The 22769-nt window shown below is 38.5% G+C and overlaps 2 protein-coding genes across 4 annotated transcripts in view; both read right to left on the reverse strand.

The window, feature by feature from the left end:
• cspg4ba (chondroitin sulfate proteoglycan 4ba) overlaps positions 1–15488 on the reverse strand; it is a 31103-nt gene extending 15615 nt beyond the window's left edge. Inside the window, exons 1-5 of the mRNA XM_028577987.1 lie at positions 15213–15488; positions 10634–10797; positions 4216–7791; positions 3070–3543; positions 2116–2292 (exon numbers count right to left, since the gene is read on the reverse strand). Coding sequence (XP_028433788.1) covers positions 2116–2292; positions 3070–3543; positions 4216–7791; positions 10634–10797; positions 15213–15300 — 4479 coding nt within the window. The 5' untranslated portion in view covers positions 15301–15488. The remainder of the gene's footprint in view (positions 1–2115; positions 2293–3069; positions 3544–4215; positions 7792–10633; positions 10798–15212) is intronic.
• Positions 15489–16565: 1077 nt separating this feature from the next.
• si:dkey-193c22.1 (probable isoprenylcysteine alpha-carbonyl methylesterase ICME) lies at positions 16566–21564 on the reverse strand. 3 transcript variants are annotated; one of them, XM_028578631.1, is made up of 9 exons: positions 21504–21564; positions 20031–20058; positions 19786–19935; positions 19570–19690; positions 19231–19443; positions 18933–19016; positions 18333–18474; positions 17904–18066; positions 16566–17383 (listed from the first exon to the last, which is right to left on the reverse strand). In XM_028578631.1, coding segments are annotated over exons 2-9 (1110 nt in total). In that variant the 5' UTR covers positions 20033–20058; positions 21504–21564; the 3' UTR covers positions 16566–17148. The 3 variants fall into 3 exon arrangements, with proteins under 3 accessions (XP_028434432.1, XP_028434430.1, XP_028434431.1); XM_028578629.1 differs by lacking the exon at positions 21504–21564 and adding an exon at positions 21210–21302; XM_028578630.1 differs by lacking the exon at positions 21504–21564 and adding an exon at positions 21099–21262.
• Between the last annotated feature and the right edge of the window lie 1205 nt (positions 21565–22769).

The raw sequence follows: 22769 nt of genomic DNA on the forward strand, positions 1-22769 counted from the left end.
TATAACGGAAGTTATTTGTTGGCATAGAAAATATTTTTTTAAATCTAGAAATCCTTGGATGATCTTTCTTCTGTCTTTTTTCTTCTTCATTTTTGACAAAATATTTGTTTTAAGACAGATGTATCCATTTCACAGGAAGATCATATTAAATATTAGGGTAAATGGTAATCCCTGTGGCATAATTGATTAATCAAAATCAGATTAGTCCTTTTTATATATAAACATCAAAGCTGTTTCAAAACTAACTTTACAATAAATGATGAGGGAATAAATAAATAACTGTGATTGTGAGACATGTTTAATGAAGTGCAGTGGCAGAGAGCCACCTTGTGGACAAAATCCAGACCTTCTACCTGACATCTAATAATAACTAATGATCACATGTAAATGAAACAGATAATCAGTATGTGCAGACCAGTTTGTCAGTGACTATCAGCAAAAATCATAAACAGCTCCCGTCTAAAAAATATTCTTAGAGTTTCTAATTAAAGCCACTTTAATTCAACTGACATCCCAGTGCTCTTCAGTGCAGTGAAATTTAGAAGTCGCCCTTCTCTGAGTGTGCAGGATCCCAGAGGAATTTGAGGCATTTGGTGCAAAGCTGCACAGACAATATTAGACCTATACTTCAGCCTCTCTTTCCAGCTGGACGTCTCACAACTCTAGCCACTAAAGCTGACAGAGTACAAGTCAGCACTACTCAGCACACGGACACACCCGACAACTTCCATCTAATTTACGAGTAAAACATTTAAAATGTATGCGAGTAGAAGTGATTTTTACAGATGGGTTTTAAAGGGGCCATATTATGCTCATTTTCAGGTTCATACTTGTATTTTGGGTTTCTACTAGAACATAATTACATTAGTTAATATTCAAAAAACACATTATTTCTGCCATGCTGTCTGTCTGAATATACCTGTATTCACCCTCTGTCTAAAACCCTCAGTTTTACCGCCTGTCTCTTTAAAAGGTGCTGTACGTAGGATTGCGAAGATCCAGGACTTAGCCAAAAAAATTTACATTGACAACTTCTCAGTCCCTCCCCCCTTTCTGCTAAAGCCCAAAACGTTCTCCTAAGCCCCTCCCCCACAACGGAGAATGAATGCGTGTGCATGAGCAGTGATTGACACACAGTTAGACACCCCCCCCTTGGCCCTGATTGGTGCATCTGAACAGGGAGCAGCGGCGGGGGCAAATCACACTACAGGCTGTAGGTGGTGCCAGAGGAGCCAGATCTTTTTTTTAATTACCTGCTTCATGTAGTTCTACTCGAACATAGGGTCAGTTTCAGCAAATATGACAGAAAGTTAGTTTTATAAGTCTTACCTACTGGACCTTTAAGCCCCTCTCCCGAAAAAGCTTAGTCTGCTCTGATTGGTCAGCGTTTCCGGGTCTTCCTTAAGGCGTTTTGATACTTTCACAGTATTTATATAGCACCTCAACCTGCTTTATAATCAAATGGAAATCTCACTTTTTACAACATGGCACCTTTAAATAACCAGCAGGGTTTCTTCAGATAGTAAAGAGAGATGTGAAGTAGAGAAAACTGGACTGAACTGAGGACGTGGTCACAGTGTTTGCTATTTCCAGGCCATGCCATCATGCCAGTCAACACTATGATGCTTGCAAAGTGAACTAAATTCAAGCAAGGTATTTTCAGCAGCAACACCGTGCCTGTGGGTTTTTCATTTTGTTTTAAACTCTTTTGCATTCATAAGGAGTCTTTGAAATATCCAGTCAACCCAAACTATGCAAAATAGCAGCTCCCTCTTCAATTCAATTCTTCAAGCAGCATTGCTGGCAATCGACCCACCAAAAAGCAGTGCTTTATTGTAATACTAGGACACGTCCTAGCAAAACAACAAGCTTTTCTACAAGTCCCAGGCACCTCCAATGTATGTCAATGTCTGTATTGTGCTGCGCTGCCAGCCCCCTGAGACCCTCCTCCACATAGCAAACATAGTTTCCCTCATCCAGCCAGCCAGCCAGCCAGCCATGGCAACTTGCAACACTGCCCACATGAAAATTGTCTGACAGTAAGTTATGGTGCCAGAGCTGCTAGTGGAAAAAAAATGTCCAGAGTTTAAATATAGAGCAGCAGTGCCTACTCACCCTGAGGACCCTGTTGGCTGTAATAACAGGAGGCTCGTCGTTGACAGCTGAAACCTGGATGTACACCATCTGGGCTGCACTCTGCTTCCTTAGGCCCGTGTCATTGGCCACCACAGTGAAGTTGTCAGCTAAGGTTTCGCTGCTGTCGTGGACGTAGTAAATGAATTCGTGTTCCACCTGATTAAAGATAATGGAAATAAGTAGGGAGACTATGAGATTAAAACTGCAAAGATGTATTCAAAACAGAGAGGTACAAAACACTAGAATTATTTTGGACTTTTAGGTCATTATCATCACTTGGTCCATGACATAGCATGCATATACAGTATGGACAAAAACTAAAATCATTATTACTTTGCCAAATTTTGGAAATGAAATTAGGAACACTAATTGCAATACCAAGAGATTTCAGCTGGGGTTGGGTGAGATGAAAAGGTGGTCAACCAAAGGTAATGCTATTTTCCTTTCTTTGATGTTGTGATTTAATTAATGATGCCTTTTAGGTTAAACACATTGTAAACATAAAGAAAACCTGTAGATTAGGGTCAAATTTGAAAAAGCTCATTGTGTAAAATGGCAGTGGACATGACAGAAAAATACAGAGGACAAAAGCCCAGTGCCTTCAGTGTTACTTACTGCAATAACAATCAATCACATTTTTTATCCATCAATCAAGAAGTCAAACATTGCTTGATATTATTCTTAATACTGCTATACAGAATTGTAATTAAGAATGTATTTTAGGTTACAAAATTCCTCTCCTTAAAATCATTTTATGCCTGGAAAATGGCAATGATCATGCTAAGAAATGACCTCTGTGTCTTCATTGTTAGTTATGGGAGTGAAAAATATTACGACCACACTAAATTCAATTATTTATCCATCAATCCAACTGCTGGTCTATTGCTATTTTTTTCTGTTGCCACTATAAGAGCGTCTGTCAGAATTTCTCACCTGCCTCCTGGTAAAAGAGGTTATGGCCACACCGGGATGTCGAGAGTGCTCAATGTGACCATGCTGCGGGGGCTCAGTCAAACTATACAGGAAGTTGATTCCAGAAAAGTGTCGGTTGGTGACTTTGAGCACATCCTGGGTCAGCGCCTTGGAGGCGCCCTCATTCAGCGTGAAATTAAACACCTGAAGTGGGATGAGGCGTGGGATGATGTCAACAGACATCCTAATGCCGTTGACGTCTGTCACCCCATTGGTGGCATCAAGGATGAAAGTGTCGTTCACTTGGTTGGGCTCCACCTGCATGTACTGGATGTTCCCACTGTTAATGTCCTCTTGGGTAAACGTCTTGACAGGGGACTGTTTGGTTCCGATGTAGCGCTCCCCCGCTTCGACAAAACGCCGGAGAACGCCATGAGATGGGGCTACCTTCACTGTGAATACAATCTCAGATGGCAGGTTGTCCTCGTGAGTGACCTGCAGCAATCAGAGAACATATTCACTGGTTAAATTTGAAATGTTCCAAGCGTCACTAAAGTTTAGTTTTCATTTTGCTCTCAATGTAACATGACATTATCGTAAAAAGAAAACGCCGGCCAGCATTCAGTGTCTTCCCTTAGAGAAGCCTTTAAAACAGTACAAACTGCTCTTTTACTGTAACATTAGTGAGATATTGTCCTTTCAGCATAGTTTAAACTATCTGCAAAATGTTGTTTCCTTCTGACACCGTAACTACACCACAACATGATGCAGGTTGTTTAATGAAATATTTTTAGAACTAGGTTTGGAAGCTCTTAACATAAAATGTTGAAATGAAACACTGTGCTCAGATTCCACAAGTATGCATATCATTATTTAGAATGTATATAAATTATTATTATTATAATTCTTATCATTATTAGCTTCTGTAAAGGAGATGTTTAGTGACCACTGGTCAAATAATGAAAAAAAAGAAGAAACTAGATTTTTGTGGCAGATAATGTGGCATTGTAATGACATTTAAAACATAAATTGCAATATGAAAAAAAAAAAAAAAAAAAAAGGATGGTATTGGCCTTCAACATGGCCATTGTGTGATTTGAACCAAAATATAAATTGCATGACTTTTGATTAAAAACTCTCAATCTGGGTCTTTGCTGAAACACTCACCTCTAGTTTAGTTTCGCTGATCTTCACTGGTTTTCCCTCTTCCACCAGTAAGATGTTGTGATGCAGCACAATGGGTGGCCTCTGATGACTTTCCAGGTAAACCTTCACATTGACTCCCACTGTAAGCTGAAGACCTTTAGCTTTCACTGTTAAATTAAAATAGTCTGCAAGATGCTTGCTGTCATTGTGCCGATAGGAGATCAGCCCATCCTTAAAGTCAGACTGTGAGAAGGAATCCACCTTTGTTTCATTGCGATAAAGTCCTCCATACTTGGGAGCCTCATCCAACTCGAAGATGACCTCCTGGTCATCTCTGATGTCCATATTTGATATGACACTAAAATTATTGGCAGAAAAGGTTACTGACTGGCCCTTCTGAACCAGTAGGCCAGTGTTTTTGCCGACCTTCAAGAAAGGCTCATGTGCACTGATGTCTAAAAGGCTCGATATAAAATGTTTTCCATCTGAGACAAAGAGCACAAACCTGCCAGTGCTCACACCTTTATGAATGAACAAAACTCGCTTTTCTTCCAAATCCTTCTGTTGAAACTTGAACAGCCGATGAGTAGTGTCATTAACCAGCACTAGGTCTCCCATCGGGATTCCACGTCGAGTGTAAATCAACTGGCCATCATCATAATCAGAGTCTGCATCATGATAACGCAAATCCTCTATAGTGAGTAACTTCTGTCCATCCTTGACTACATGGAAAACTTTATCAATAACACGTACTGGCTTTTGGTCATTTAATAGATGAATAGATATGTTGAATATTCCTTCTTTGGAGCCAATTTCATCTTCTGCGATGGAGGATTTGAAACCTTGGCTGGTGGAGGCTATAAAAGTAAACTCATCTTGAGTTGTTTCACTGTCATCATGGATGTACATTATCCGTTCCTCTAATATATCCTGGTTACTAAAGGTTAAGATGTTGTCGTAGCTAGCATTGGAATTTGACTGACTAATACGGACTAGCTTCCCATGTTTGGGGCTGCTTATGACTGTGTAGTACATATCCTTTGTACTCAAAGTCTCTGCAAACAGGTCATCTTTCATTATAAGTTTACTTTCTCCCTCCAGAAGTGAGAGTCCATCGTTTCTTATAAACACACTGTTGACATCAGCTTTAATGGAAACCCGGAAATCATAGTTTTGTGACTGAGCATGTTTAGAAACCAGCTGAAATTTGAACCTGTCGCTTGTATCTTCATAAGGCCTGTCGACTAGCTCGTAATGTATTCTTAGATCTGTTATATCTCTTTGGCTAAAGGTTGAATTCTTGCTCAAGACTGTGGTGTCGCGCAGGAGATTCCCTTTCTTTGGTGTGGTGAGAACCCGAAAATAAAGGTCATCCTCTGAGAGGGTCACACCTTCAGCTGTGGCAAAAAGACACTCTGAGTCCAGTGTCACTTTCCTAACTTTATTCATGTCTATCATAACATTCCTCAATAGGTGGTACTTCACCCACTTCACAGTGATTGGGAAGAGTATTTCAGTGGTTTCCCTTGCAGCCACATTAACTTTGCTCTTAAAGTAATCAGTGACATTGGATGTCTGGATTTCTTGAAAAGTGCTAATATACCTCAGGCGCTCTTTTTCTAGAAGCCTTTGGGAAAATGAGTCAGTAGGCCTCCATTCACCGCTTGAGTGAAGTCTCTGGAGTTCTCCAAACTGAGGGGGTTCAATGATATCATACCGGATGTCTATAACTTGTTTCACAGCATTGGTTTGCACAGCCAGCTGCTTTGAACCAAGTATAGCTGTCTCTCCTTGAATGATCTGAAGGCCTGTGTTGTTGGCAATCTTATACTCCAGTGCTACAGCCATGACCCTTAGAACCACAGTATTGCTGACCTTTTCCCCATCGCCAACTCTAAGAACTATCCTTGAGTTTCGAACTCCTGTGTGAACATAGTACACCCTCAGTTCCTCCAAGTCTAAATATGAGAATGAGGTCACTGCCTTGCCAGGGTTGTTTTCAATTTCTAAATATCCTGCATCAGCATTTAGGTTCCCAAGCACAGAGAATGCAAGGTCGGTGTAGCTGCTGTCAATGTCTGTGGCCTTTAAAATATCAGTGGTGAGGCGTTTCTTTGAGTTCTCCAACAGGACAAAGAGGTTTCCTTCAGGGAGACTCAATTCAGGTGCATCGTTGGTGGGTGTCACAGTAATATTGTAGCGGTACAACTTGTTGCCCTTCAGATAATCAGGAACTTGCTTTTTACTGCTAGAATAAATTGAAAACATGAAGAAGTCATCTGGTTCCTCTGAGCCTCCATGGATATACATCACTCGTCCATGCCAAAGGTCCAACATGCTGAAGGTGTTCTCCTCTTGGTCCTGATCAACATCAAGCCTTATCTGACCACGAATTGGTTGCTCCCGAATTCGGAACATAATCTGAGACTGTCTAATCCCAAGCTTCTTGAAGTCCAAGAGTAACTTGATGTGTTTGGCCTCGAGAGATGCTCGACCCCCTTCTTGGACTACAAGGTTTTTGAGCTGCACAAAATTTGAGTTATACTTTCTGTCCAAGCCCCTTGCAATGGTGGACATGTGAAGTGACGGTGTTGGTGTCACCAAGGGAAAGAGGGATCCTGGAGCACTTGTTGGAATCACAGTGGTCGATGGTTCTGGTTCTTTCTCTGGCTCACAGCCAACTGAGATATCCTTGGTGACTACAGCATTGGAGAGACCGGTTTTCACTCCGCTGACTTCAATGTTCTTCAAACATCCTTTAAAGGAACCTCCTCTGACACGCTTTCCAGACACAGAGACAAGCCCCACCTTCCTGACTTCAGATCTGGTGCTGTCATCGATACCTCCAACAAAAAGATAACCTTTAAAATGAAGCCCCTTTGAACGAGAGCTAATGCTACTTTTCACTATCTCTCCATCAACCGTAAGCTCAAGGCTTTTGGAACTGAAATGCAACTTGATGGAATGCCATTTCCTGTCATTGATGAATGTAAGGGATCGAAGCTCAGTTATGGTTCCACCTTTCCCAACAATGGCCACTAGCAAACCTTCCTGAATCTCTACAGCCAGAAAGTCCCCCTCTCTGGCTGAATTGTACAGGAGAATTCCCTCTTTGGCTGAAGTATGCACAACACACTCGAATATCGCTTCCTGCTGGGTGTTCCAGGTTGGAAGAGAAATGTAAGCCCTGGAGCTAAAGAAGCTGATAGGGTCCTCCTCTGTAGCAAAGAATTGGGGACTACAGCCTAAAGACACCTCATGGACATTCTTGAATCCGGTATATGGCCTCAGTGATGACAACAAGTCATGTTCGTTAAAAATCACCTCGTCCATGCAGCCTCGGAAGCCGATCGGGTCTCTGGGGAGGTAAAGTCTGTCCAGGCCTCCTGAACCTCCAACATAAAGACCATCAAAAATCTGGAAATCATGATGGGAGCCTGGTGGCATCTTTGCACCCGTATGAGAGTTCTTGTCTACAGTCAGAGTGATGTTGTGCTGCTCATGGCGAACCTCCACAGAGTGCCAGGCCAGGTCGTTAAGCTGGATGCCTCTCTCTGACTGTAACATTAGCTCCCTCGATCCAAGATCAAGTTTCAGCTAAGAGAAGAAACAAAACAACTGGATTAGAAAATCTAAAAAAAGGTAAATCCTCATACTGATCTAAACAGCAATTTTATTTTATTTCAGGTTTATCATATTAGAATAGATGTATTTTGTGATATCCCACATTCAAATATGATAGCTGTTACACTAACGTGCTTCTAGGCAGCGTTGGTCAGTTGGTCAACACTGAACTACTTTAAGAACTACTGAATGGATTTGCATGAAATTTTGGTACAGATATTTGTGGTATTTAGAAGATGAAGCCTACGGACTTTGGTGATCCCCTCCCTTTTCTTCTTGAACCACCATTAGTTTGTTGATTTTATTTTTTAGTAACATTTCTGACAACTATTGCATGAATTGCCATTAAATGTGGTACAGATATGCCCAGAGGATGAATCCTGATGAGTTTGGTGATGACCTTTTTTCCAGCACCACCATGAGGTTCACGTTTGCAGTTTTAAAGTCAAATGTCTTGACAACTTTTGGATGGATTGCCATTCAATTTTGGTAGACATTCATGACCCCCTCAGGATGAATTGTATTTCATTTGGTAGTCCTTTGACTTTTCAACTACCGCCATTATCAGGTGACGCTAAACTAATATCATAAACATTATACAAACTCTACAGCGGTAGAGTTTTGGTTAAACGTTCATAAACAGGTTGCAACTGTTAGGTATGATTATGAAGGCATCATTGTAAAAATAATATTTTAATAAATATTAATATAACATTACAAATGCAAAAATATGCAGATTCAGAAAATATTTTCATTGTATCAAATGATATAATTCTTTCTATAACCTATGACATTATGACTTATAAGAATTAAATTATTAAGTGTAGACACTGTGACACCTGGAAAGGGAAACACAGGATTTAGACTGCTTATGTTCCATGATGTCACCCGCTGTAATAACAGTGAGCTTTTCTGCAATTTAAAGCAGGAAGAGAACTATCATCTCTTTGCCTTCAGCTATGTCCACAGAGCATCATGTCACTATCTCAAAGTAATGCTGCATTTAGATGACGTGCTTGTCAAGGCTTGCTGCTGAGTCCCTGCTATTCATGCACGGATTTCCAGGGAGCGACGCTCATGTCTGACTCATGGAATGAGACCCCAAGCCGGAGGATAAGTGAACCAAAAAAAAAATAAAAAATGGTGCCAGTTTAAGGAACAGGGACGAGCAGTTCACTCCAATGCAACACAGTCGTCAATTCATTTCCGGGAGCACAAGTCTGACACAAATAGAAGCTTAGCCACAAGGATTTCTCAAATTTGATGCACAAAGCTATAATGCATACCTCAGAACTCTGTGTGTTTCCTATGAATGTGTCTGCATATTAAAAAAGCTTTCTACAATATGTCTTTCCATTTTGTATGCTGATTTAGCCTGGCAGAGCTGCTTACAGGATACTTCAGATGAATAGTGTGGCAATATTAGCCTTTTTTACTACTAGTACACAATTTTAGTTAATTTTACTTAATTTTAATTAAAGATGACTTCTCATATTTTTTCTAACCTGGTAATTTAAATGTATTCTACTATGGAATTTAGTGCCTTAAGAAATAGAGAGATACACTCTTTGTGTGTGATAATCATTATTCAATATTACCAGTGAGCTTTTTGAAATTAATTACATAATGCTTTTTAACTAACTGAGCCTTGAATTGAGCAAAAGGCACTCTAGTCACTGAGCAGACACATTTATGGCTGGACATCAGGACAGTAAGTGACAGTGTTAATAACAAAAGGACTGGACAAAGGAAAGAATAGCTTATTTATAATATAATAGAGATGCACCGATTACAACTTTCTAGGCCGATTGCGATTTCCGATTTTGTTTGAGTTAGGCCAGCCGATACCGATTTTAGCGGATTCCAATTTAATTTTTCTAACCACTTTACAGCACACACAAATATTTATTTTCTATCTTTTCTTTAATAGAACATTTTGCACAGAACATAGAACATTTTTTGAACAGATAAATGATCACTATAAAATATAACTATATGGTGTGGGAAATTCACACACATCCAAAGTGCAATGTTAGAACCGGTGTTGAATGAACCGAATGTTGGCCGGTCTATTGGTGCATCTCTATAATATAATATACCATTATATGAAGACCACCACACATTGAATTAAAACTGAAATGATTTTTCAATTAATCACTTAGTTGTTCAACAGAAAATCAATAATTTTAGTAATTTCTTAAGCAGGAATGTCAAACATTTGCTGGTTCCAAAAAAGACATTTCATGGACTAATTAATTAATAAAAACAATTATTCAATATAAAAATAGTTGCAGCCCTATATTACATTATATTATGGAGCGATTATAGTACCAGAAAGTAAGTGCAGGGGCAGACGTGTGTTACACTACTACTGTACAACATACAGTATGATCACACAATGATCACTCGATTATTCAAATACATCAACACACAGATTAGCTGCATTCATAATCTCCTAGTTTCCACTGTGACTGGTATGGAGTTAACGTTCACACCACACAGGCTTGTCTGCTTGTGTTACTGTGTTGAGAGACTGACACTGTCAACTGTGATGGAGCCATAGCTTACGGTGATCAGTGTGTGTGTGTGTGTGTGTGTGTGTGTGTGTGTGTGTGTGTGTGTGTGTGTGTGTGTGTGTGTGTGTGTGTGTGTGTGTGTGTGTGTGTGTGCGTCATGTATTTTTATACACGTGCATGCGGTCAAGCACAAAGATCTGTGTGTATTGTATGCCTCTACATATATGCACGTGTGCATGTGTGTGCTCATGTATGCTTCAATACATATGCTCAAGTGCTGGGGCCATGGATGTACCCACCTGCAGGCGACCAGCATGGAGCTCTAGTAGGAAGTAGTCAGTCTGGCCGGCGGCAAGAAACAGCAGGCCGTTGGTGCTGGAGGTTCGAAAGCGAATGCGGAGCGCGTTATGGTCGGACGACTCCGTTGCCTTAAGCTGTACAAAGCCATCGCCATAGAAGGAAGCTGGAGAAAGAGAGAGAAAGAAGGATATATTCCCAAAAAAAAAAAAAAAAAAAAAAAAAAGAGGAAAAGAGACTATGTACAGTATGTATTCAAATTTGGTGTTCACTGTGTCTTTTGCAGCCTGTTAAATTAACACTTAACACATGTATGAGTATGAAGGAGAACTGCAACAGAAAGTGTACAGTAGCAGCAAATACAGCGAACACGGAACAAGTCGAGTCAAGCATTGTGATCTTAATATAGCCAACATGTGACATTTAGATATAAAAGTCAGGCTAATTATCATCTTGGTTGTTCTTTACAAGTGGAGCAGAGAATGCACACGCACGCGGACACACACACACACACACACACACCTCAGCTGAGTTTAGCCTTTCTGGTGGGCCTGTTGTATTTGTACTTTAGGTGCTCAACCACAGTGATATACATGCCTTCAAGTACAGCAATTATGAAGCACTAAAGCTGTACATATAGAATAATAAGCACCTTAAGGACAAAACAAAACCTGTGCATTGAGACAGAATCGCAGGTATATGCCTTCGCTCGTTCTTAGTTTTAAAAGAAAGTTGTTCACGGACTGTCCAAAATCATAGGAATGACTACTGAATTTAAAAAGTTATTAGACTTTAATGCCACAACAGCAGTATACAAACTAAAGCAGAGGATGTGGAGGTGAGCATGGGGGAGTCAGACATGTTTGGGCCTGCCCTGCCCTGACAGGAACCTTCAACCTGAACATGAAAGGCTCCGACATCTTCAAATTGTCCACGGCCTCATGTTCCACAAACAACGTGGCGGACCGACCCAGCTGTTTCTTCTACCTCACATCCCAGCCTTCTCACATCACCCTGTATTTTGGCCGAAATCGCTCTGAAGCTTTCTCATCCAAGCCTTCATGCCAAACAAACATTAACAAACATCTTTGCCTCTGAAGAAACATGTTTATTACACATTTGATTTATTTGTGCTTCGTGTCCCAGGGCGAGAATGGAGTACTGCTAATGGGCCAGAGTGACTCACTGGGAAAGCTAGATAAGGTTAATGTGAGTTAATGCGTTGTTGTTACTCCTAGAAGGGTTAATGCACTAATAGGTAGTTTGCCTGAACAAATCCAATCTGTATGGACTGTGCAGTAAATTAACCCCATTAAAACGAGTAAAGCATGGGCATAAGCCCTTCAGCCAAATCAACAATCAACAGGAGCTGACAAAGAGAGAGACAAACAACTAGGCTATATAAATCAACCTTAGTGTATCAAACATAACATGCATCCTGTGGAAAACATATACAAAAACACAAAAGAAACACTTCAATGTCAAATAACAAAATCAATTTCTGCTTTCGTATCTTGGAGATGTCCCTCTGAACGTATCAGTTTTTCTTCTTCTAGATGGAAATGATGTCATGTCACATCTCAACTTGGCACATAAAGATCTTGAAAATGATATACAACATCATTTTACATACATGTTTTGTTATCATAGGTTTATACAGTTTAAATTTGGTTCATATGTCAGAGGAACCTACTGTTCTTTGTATCCGTTCTAGTTTATCTTAACAAACGGTGATATTGTGTAGGGGCGGCAACTAACAATTAATCATTTGGTCTATAAAATGGCAGAAAATAATGAAAAATCCCAATTTCTCTCCATCACAATATCCTAAATCCCGGTCTTCAAATATTAAAGCCCAAAACCCAAAGATATTTGGTCTACTATCAAATAAGACAAAGAAACGCAGCATATTCGTACAACTGATTTTGCATGAGAAATAAATTGGTTATCAAAATTATACATTTTCTTTCAATCGACAAATCAATTAAGCAACTAATCCTTGCACTCCTCTAATCCTCAATCCTCTAATTGTATCGTAAATTAAAAAAAACACAATACTAAACCATAGCTGTAAAACAAAATGTGCAAGTATTTTGACCAAGACTCATTCATTTTGTTTATTTAATTACATTACAGCCAGTTTTCTTCCATAACAAGTAGCTAAACATTGTTTTTCAGTGAACTTCACATGGTTGTCTCCATCTCATATTTCCCACTGTAGTCAGCTTCGGTGCTTATTTGTGCACACTCACAAAACAGCACTGTTTTGCACTAACACAGACGTATTTCTTGGGCCCAGGCTGAATAATCAAGTAAAGTGCAAACACAAGCTTGAACAATTATTACATATATACTGTATTTAAAAACATATCCTCCAGTTGCTTACTTTCACCAAAGATTCCTCTACCTGCTGATATACAGTACCTATTATTTCTTTATAAATAAAATGTTTCAATTGCAGTTATTCCTATTGTTTGTTACACTGAATTAACTTTCATTAACAGACCAGTCAGGTCATGTGTAATGTGCCTTTAGCAACTGTTTAATACAGCTGAAAAAAAAGTCATTGATTGGCCCACAGGCACACAGCATCACTTATCCGTACTCCGACCCCTTGTCTTTTCTTATTTAGACGTCATGTTCATTCATCTGACTGGATCTGTGTGCATAACAGGGAGGAAGCATTCTCGAAAAACTAGCCAAGAGGAATGCAATGATATTTGTTCCTTAAATTCACAAGGATGGACATGCATGCTCAATTGTATTTTGGCGATGTCACAGTGACGTTAAAGTCGTATGATTGAACGTCATGTTTAGTTAAAACAAAAAGGTCTTTCCCACAGTTCACCTCCTTATAAGGAACTGTATTCTTGGAAAGATGTAAAAGATGCCATAAAAGAACTGAACACTAACAAATAATGGTGCAATAGCAATCTGACTTTTTCTTTTCTTTTATTATTGTATTTACTATATTTATTGTTTTTATTCTGTGTCTTTTGCCTTTATAAGGGTACTACTGAGGGTGAGTTAAGGAAACATTTCGTTGGACAGCTGCTGTCCAATGACAATAAAACGTATTCTACTCTATAAAATGGAAGAAAATCTTAGTTGTTTCAGCTATTTGTGACATACTCTCATGCTGAAACATGGCCATTTTTGGGGGGTATGTAAATGAAAGAGCACAGTCCACTACCAGAAGACATTACACACATACACATAAACATAGGCGTGTACACCTGACTGTGTCCCTATAGAAGAAGAAACAGGAGGTGTTTGGAGGTTGTTCTATAATCTACATGTCTGCAGGGGCAATTTCTGTGCGTCAGGGACATTTTTTGGGGTGAGATTTCACAAACCGCTCTTTCAACAACAAAGCCAGTGACCTTTTAGCGAACACCCGCTTACAGTTAATTTGAGGGGTGAGACCAGTGCTTGTCACTGCTTGTGTGCTCAATTTATACAACAGATCAGCGATGCAACTTGACTGAAGTGCCTCTTTGGGTTTTTGTTGACGGTCATGCCACTCTGTTGCTGATGCATTGCCAAAGCCTGGAACGTGGATGTTTTAGCAAAGGCTTGTTTCATAATTCCAAGGGAATACATACATTCTGAAGTGCACTGAAGTAAAACAGTTGTCCATACTGTAGTTATTTTCAATGATGGATAATGTGAGAATGAGTCACGGTAAAATAATTCCTGATTATCCCCAGGGCTAAAGCTTTGGTTCAACACTGACTTTAGAGGACACATGCATGGGATCAAATCAACCAGAGAGGCCAATGAATGTAAATAATGTACATCTGAAGCTGTGACTCACTAGAAAAACACATCTCCCCCTCATTAGAGCTTTCAATGCTGCGACAACTGTCCATTTCTTGATTTCATTTGTGTGTGCTACTGTCACAGTCACATTGTTATTTCAGAGCATCAGAGTCCCACTCCTGGTGCTTCCATATGACAAGGTATGAGCAATGCATGTGTGTGCGTGCACCATGCATGCACAGGTTATCCAAAGTAATGTATCTAAGATAAATACTGATGATGATTCATTTGAGAAAAGCATGCAGAATCATGCTGCTTAAAAAGCTAAACATGACTTTCTGTTGTTGCTGTTCTGAATTGGTGATTAACGTTGCAGCCCAACACCCACCAGCAAGACCTCATTCACAATGTATTCAATTCTGTTGAGGTCAACATTTAAAAGACCTTTGAACCACTACAGCAGCTCAACATCATACACAGAAAACATTTAACAATTCTCTGTAAGGGGATACTACAGTAGCCTAAGCCTGATACAGAAATAGTAGTGCAGCCTACTATGAAAGAAATCACAGCCAGCAAAAAAAAAGGTACAAGATCATTTGTTATGACCACTGAAGTGGTAGCCTGGAATTCTCGTTAACGTTAGCCCTCAGCCGGGAACTCCTATTCCCTCAGTAAATCACAAACACCTGGAAGAAACTCGTCAAAGCCCAGTAATATAATGCTATGATTACAGTATTAACAAATCGGCATTGAAGCACCTTCAAATGAGTTTATCTCTCATTTGTTTTCATTGAAAAGGAGTCAAAAAGTTGTCACCTCCCGACGCCAGCTCCACCAGAAGCGACCACCAAAGCAGACCGCGGAGCCACAACTCCTTCTGGGTGTTTTTCACAACGGAGTCCATCTTTCTTCTCCCGGTGGAAACACGAATGTTACATATTTACAGACATGATTTTACTTCTCTTTACGCTTCGGCAAATACCGTCAAACACAACAGTTGTGCGTGTGTGAGTGAAGCTACGCAGCAGAGCAGAACCTGAACTGAGACACCGATGTAGGTCTTCGCTAAACTCCGCCTCGTGTGTGTGCGCGCGTGTGCGTGTGTGTGTGTGCGTATGTTCTTCTCAAAGAAAAAAAAAGTATATTAATCTCAGTTTTCAAAACAAAAGAAGAAGGAGGGAAAATTGCTGGCCAGCTCTATTGATCAGATTACAGGTAGGCCTACTTTAATGTAGGCTACTAGCTATAAAAAGAACCTTCGTTTTTAATTTAAGGTGGAAATTCCTCCACATTTGGTCAGGTTAATTCATGGATACATTTGACTGCAATATATTAAAGTGTTTTATTTTGTTATAACCTCCGTTTAAAAGTTTTTTAAAACCCTCAAAAACTTTTTTGAGCCAATCCTACCTTTCCTATTCAAGGTATTTTAATGGGATAGCTGCATGGTTTAACAGCTTTTAAGGGGTAACATAAATAAATAAATAATGTTGTTCTGTAAAATGATAAAAGAAGAACCAAACATGGCAACTTTTGTGCAGTTCCGACTGTTTTCCTCCTCGTTTTGACGAATTTAGCCCCTGATCAGCTCTACTTTCTCCAATAACAGATCCTGGTCCAGTTTAGCCTCATCCAAACGAGCTTTTCACAATAAGAGACACCTTTATGAAACAGCCCTTTGACGGTTATCCGATGGCTTGTTGTTTACTCATTTGGTGGCTGTAATAAAAACAAATTGTAGCTTTTTAATTAAAAATTGTGTGAGAGTGGCTATATTTTTAAGTCAAACGAAAATGTAAATAAAGCTGGGGAGGGTCTTGTTTTTTATATTTTTTTTAATTTAAATGTTCATACAGTCCCCAAAAGGTGGAGTGGCACTAACAATAGAGACAAATCCATATGTATATAAATGTTATGGTATAGCTCAGATTAGCTCAGAATAATCTGGGCACCACCAACACATTCCAATCTAGGAAAAGTAAAACTATAAATAATGTATATAATAATGTAACTTCCAATTATGCCCAGTCCCTGCAGCAATCTGCAGCCATAGAAAATATCTTTCATATGTTGTAAAATGTATGATTAAATGCTCCATTGTTGAGACTGCATGTATTTGAATGTGTTGTTCTGAGAGATTTGTAGTCAATAAAGAAAAAAAGCAAATGGTTAGTTCCTTCATGTTGGGTTTAATGTGTCTGAGATCAATAAATAGTTATTCAAGAAAAAATATTACAATAAATCAAGAAAAATGTTTCATTTTATAAAAACATGCAAGTTAATGAATCAAAATATCAAAGCAACATCAGTAAGATATAGTTGGCCAAAAAAAAAAAACAAGATATATAGAGTGTAACTGTTCTCCCATTTCAGTACTATGTATAAGTGTGCTTTGCTTTTTTTATAATACTCTTATTGCTTCATAATTGATTTCACTTTTCTTAACTTGTATTTTACATTACTGCAAACTGGACAACAAGTTTTCAAGACAATATTAGAATCAGGTTATTCAGATTCTACTTCACACAAGAGTTTATATCAAAAACCAATCGGATGCAACTGCTGGATTTACTCAATTACAATCTGTTGAAAATATAAATCATTATTATGGAATCACAATCAAGTTAAAATCAAGGCTTAATACAATTCATTGTGAGGTATTAGAGCAGATACTGTAAACAAAGTAAGTGTATGGCACAATCATTAAAATATTAGTGATGAATGGATGTTTTTCTGACGCTCTGAAGGGTCGTCAGCAGGTTCCCAAAAGTTTTCTGTACTCATGTTTGATGCAGCTGTAGATGCAATGGTAGAAGCGCCTGTCTGACACCATGAGGTCAGTGACGATCTCAGTGTGGTCAACTCTGGGCAGCAGGTGGAGCGACACCTTTATGGACAGCGTGGTGAGGAGCTCAGAGAGCTTTATGGAAGATTCAAAAGGAACGATAATGTCATTGGTCCCGTGGAGCAAAACGAACGGAGGCACTCTGGCAGAAATGGAAACAAGAGAATATTGTGCATGAAAAATGTTGTATTGAATAACAGATGCAACCGATTTCATGAAGATTATTTTATTTTGGTCTTCTTGTCTCCACAGAAAAATACTTTGCACATATACAACGTGAGAAAGGGTAATAACTTCATATTATGTTATATATATATATATATATATATATATATAATGGATAAGGCACCAGCAGGTTTTGGAAATATGCCTAAATATGAATGCTCTACACATTATTTATTGTGTGGATTCATTATATAGAAATCAACATACATGTACTAAAGATTGCCCTGGAATTATTACTGTATATATATATAATTATAGTTAATATAGAGGGGTTGTATTGAAGTTTAAGCTCTATCTATAGTAGTGGATATGTGAATGAATGTTATGCACTTATGCCTGATTTCATGTGGAAGTTGTTGATGGTGCACAAAAAAAAAGGTCACCCCCTACAAAAGATGGCTTCTCAGGATGTAACACCATTTGTCTTCTTGTCTCACCTGTTCAGTTTGTCCTGGCTCAACGTCTTCAGTAAGTGTGTTGGTGAGTAGTACGGGAAGTTCTCCACTCCATTCATGGCTTTATGCATGGTGGAGACATATTCGACTGCCCGCTTCTGCTCGTGCTCATAATGGTCCATGATGTTGTACACGCCACTCAGACCTGTCCGGAAAAATATGAGAGATTAACTGAAAAGAATTCTGGCATTTGATTTTTGGAAAATATGAAAGAGGGAGATGTTTAAAGTCCTATTGTGAAAACTTCACTGCCCTCAGATCATAGCAAAGGCAATAAAAAAAACATTTTCAACAGCAATTCAGAAGCCACAAAATTATCTTTGTGACACACATACATTTATTAAAGTTGAGTTTACTTTAGCACAAAATATGGTTGCAATTGTGACTGATGCACTGCACATAAATCCTTACCAATAACTCCTCTAATTGCCAGTGAAATGTCCCTCAGCTTGCTGGCCTCTATGAAAAGCTCCTCTCTTGCATCAATGAGAAACAGAGTGGTCAGTGCACACAAATGTGCACCCGCTGAATGGCCTATTAATACTATGTTGTCCTACAAAAGACAAAAAAACATGACAACATGTGTAATGAACACTGGGTCAATGTGGATCAGTACTCTCCAAGAAAACATTATTATATAAGCTTGTTAATAAATTAGAAACCGATGAGACCGTTTGGATCAGTGCTACTCATACTGAAAGAGAAATGTTTTAGAATGTATTCATGATATGAGTTTAGTCTGTGAGCTTAAAGGACCCATGAAATTGCTTTAATATAATCATTTCCCACATGCTTGGACAACATTTTTTCTGCATGAAAAGGGATTTTGGTAAAAGGGAATGGATTCAGGAAATGTTAAGCTTTGGAACATATTTAAGATTTCCAACTTTTGGGGTTTTAAAATAAATGGTCAATCTTACCATTGTAATCTGAAAGTTTTCCTCAATTTCCAAAGAATCCTTGATATTATATCTTATACTTATCTGACTTGAATACTAAGATATTTCTTACTTTGTCAAAGTTGAACTTCTCACCACTCTCTTGGGCCCAAACCAAGCAGTCAGCAATATCTTGGACCATCCCTAAAACGTTCCCCTGGCAATTAGATGAAACAAGCAGTCAGTTCAGATACCACAGTAACATTTATAATGACATGTCTTATCTGCCATTTGAGTTACTTACTGCAGTATAATTCTTACTTATAGTTCATAAATATGAGAAATACTGTTCACGTTCCAGTGACACTCTGAATTTGTTGAATAAATCGTTAATCCAATTAGACAACGGCATGTTGTTCTAAAGCTTTTACCTTTGGATAGGTGAAGTAATCAGGACAAATGACAGTTGCACTCAGTTCTTCAGCCATCTGCCTCGCCAGCAGACAGTAAATGGATCGATCTCCGGAGCCCCATGCGCCTCCATAGACGAAAACCACCAGCGGTGCAGGCACATCTTTAGACATGCCCACGTTTGGAGGGTGGTACAAGTCCAGCTTGTTGCTTCGGCGGCCAAATTTGATTCCCTTTGAGTCCAGACAGACAAAACCGTAAACTCTGACACCATTTTTTAGGTATTACATAACAAATGTTCCATCGAGTTAAAGTGATGAATGCTGAGACAAACGTAACATTAAGATTCGTTAACACACCTTTTCATAATGCTTACGGTTTTCGTCATTCTTGTACCATGACTTCCACTGAAAGTAAAGTCTCCCATATTGCAGATATTTAAGAGTTTCCAGCACAGCTTTGGTCAAACAGTATATTCGCCTGAAGGAGAGGCCAAACATGAAAAAGGGGATTAAAAACTGACTTTTCCTAATGAGTAAAAAACAAGTACAGATCTACAGTATTTTACAAGTTACCTTGGTTTCAGGGCTTCTATGTACTTCTTATATCCAGGCTTATTGGGCCAGCCATAAATCCACTGGGTAGCCAGAGAGATGGAGTATGGGAGGCCCACCAACAGGACCCCCACCGACACAGGCAGTGACATGTGATATTTTAACCCTGACCTTCAAAAGTAAAAAGAAAATGCATTAATATATTTCTCTTTCAAAAGCAATATCACTCAATGTTCTTCAAAATGTGGTCTTTGAGAGGCTCTTACATGTTGTGGTTCTGTCTGTCTGTCTTACCTACAAAGATGAGAGAAACTTGTCATTGGTTATATTGCTATCAGAAACAATGTTTAATAAATAATGTACTAATGTTTTATAGATCACTTAATGAGGTATTAATAAATGGGTTGGCAGGTTGTGTCCATCATCATATAGCCTTGTGGTTCATCATATAAAAGCTCCAATCGACCGTTTGATCACTAAACTTTTAGAAAAATGCTGCAGAGCATCAAAATCCATTTGCTAATAACTAATTAACATTTGCAATACACGACCTGATGGATTGCTATTAAAAAAAAAAACTTTCTTATTAACTTGTTCATATTTATGATTCCAAATTAATTACTGAGATTTGCTGTTGGCTTATTAGAAAGTGAGACCCTTAATATCACTGACTTATTAACATTTGTAAATGCTTGTCTGATGGCTAATAAGTAGCAATTAATTAGACACTTGTTACCCTTAATTAATGACTATTAATGGCTTACCAGCCAGAGAAAATTTTTCACAACCTGGCTACCCAAACGTTGTTTTAATTAATGGCTTATGACTTATGTATAGAACATTATTAAATGGTGTATATATCATTAATAACGCCATTATGTATACAATCTTAATATTGGGTTACATATAAAGTGGTACCGTTACCCAGTTTTTTTTACATGTACCAGTGCGACCTCTAATGGGCCTTTACACAATAACACCGCTGCTTGTTAAAAGCTCCATCATTATCTAGCTATGCTTCTACTCGGTGAAAGAATAACACACAAATCACATCATCCTTTGATAAGGGCTACTGACGTCGCATGGTCAATTGGTATTAGCTAGCTAGCAATAAGCTACATTTGGATGAAAGTAATTAACGTTACATGTTGTGGTCACCTGCTTTTCACATTTTCGGTGTAACGTTAAAGCTAGCTAAGTGAATGTTTACGTTAGCTCTTTCAATTTGAACACGGTAATGTTAACGTACAAACGAAAGAACTATTAGCAGTAAAGTTTTCTCAACGTTAACGTTGGATGTTTTGTAGCTACACCGGAAGCCAGCGTAAACATACCAACATATAATCATATGTAGCGCTCAATACTGAAGCTCATGTCCCGAAGTGGTTTGGTATTGAATTCTTTGACTCGGATGAAACGATGTGGCGGATAACCTCACACGTTACCTGACTGTCCTCCAAGCCGGTGTCGGCCGGTGTCGGCCTCACGCATACAAAGTTAAATACGGCTCTGCGAGAGGAAAAACCTCCTTACCTTCCGTTTTGGTAAGGAAAACCAGGTAGCTTCCGGTGTTCGTCAGAAGTATTATTAAACCAAGTGAGTAGCCGTATAGCTGATACACATTATAATACACAGATATGTAATCTATTTATTTATTAATTTTGGTACACACTGATGTGCTCACGTTAATGAAATTTTGATGTGTCGGATTACACGGATTTCTATCTTTTGATACTCACCATCTCTGCACTGATAGCCTACCCCGGAAATAGATACTAAAGAACGAGCCCCTTTTATGTAAATAGCAGAAATCTAGTTTTTTTGTCAGGTTTATTGTTGATAATTGAATATTCGTTTTCTTCTCGTAACTTGAAGTCCGTTTCAATTTTACTGAATTTTTCTTCCCCAGCAGATGGACTTGTAGTTGGCTGATTGTTGCCTGCTTCGGTTGCATAATGACAGCTGTGCAAACTCTGTGCTGAGGAAGACCATGGGATGTGTCTGAAAGCTAATTTTAAAAAACGGAAACAAGCTATACAGTAAGTGGAGTGGACCTGACCTTGATTAAGATTTAGGCTAATTTAATCTTTTAACTTCTGCTCAACAGTTTAGTGAGGGTTTAAATTGGGGTGAACTTGGTAAAACTAAAGTAGTCAAAGTATATTTTATTTAAGGCTTCTATATATATATCTCATATTATTAAACTACTATATTATTGTTGATATTATTATTATTACTCTTATTATTACTTTTATTATTATGTCAAGCTATAAATTATCGTGGATGTGTGAAAATCACTGTTTTATTCTTAACAGATTAAATAAATGTGAAACTATATTGTTCTAAAAGGACCACTAATGTGTAAACATGATATTGATTAATCAAAATTGCAAATGTATTGAAATGCCCCAGTCTAATAACTGGGCCTATAGGCTACATGCAGGCATGCAGCAGCAACTTCCCATCAATTGTATGAACCACGCTGAAGACTAGTGTTTTTTTTCCCCCACACACAATGGTCAATTATTTGCCCCTCCAACGTCTTACTTTACCAATGACTCAAACAGTGAATTATCTTGAGATTTTCCACATAGCTCTCAGGCCTACTGCTCTGGTTTGTTTTTCTTCCACACATTAATTCAGGTCAACATCTGGAATGACAAGATAAGAGATTAAGTTTTGAGTTTATGTTATTTTGTGAGATCATGGTTTACCTCCGGTTTCTTTTCTTACTTCTTACTACTTTTGTGGATTGCAAAAAGTATTTTTATCAACTAATGAATCAATCATAATTCTCATAGCAATAAAAACAGATGTTATATGTACATCGCTGTAAAAACACATACACACTGTGAATCCAATTTTCTTGTTTCTTGGAATTCATTTTTAAAAAAACATACCTTTGTTCTAAGTATCACTATCACAGAATCGGTTGTCTTTCATCAAATGCTGTTTGTACATTTGCTTCCAATAAAAACTTTATTGGAAGTGTGTTTAGCTTGCTG

This window comes from Perca flavescens, chromosome 5, assembly GCF_004354835.1.
Source record: "Perca flavescens isolate YP-PL-M2 chromosome 5, PFLA_1.0, whole genome shotgun sequence".
Taxonomy (NCBI): Eukaryota; Metazoa; Chordata; class Actinopteri; order Perciformes; family Percidae; genus Perca; species Perca flavescens.

Bases quoted from the DNA above. Each gene is read 5' to 3' on its own strand.
- si:dkey-193c22.1 (XM_028578629.1), bottom strand. From the start codon at position 21,255: ATGCGTGAGGCCGACACCGGCCGACACCGGCTTGGAGGACAGTCAG. The intron at 19,691-19,785 runs GTAACTTGTAAA...CCTCTCCTTCAG, and splicing joins ATAGAAGCCCTGAAACCAAG to GCGAATATACTGTTTGACCA. The intron at 17,384-17,903 runs GTGAGACAAGAA...CATTTCTGCCAG, and splicing joins AGCCAGGACAAACTGAACAG to AGTGCCTCCGTTCGTTTTGC.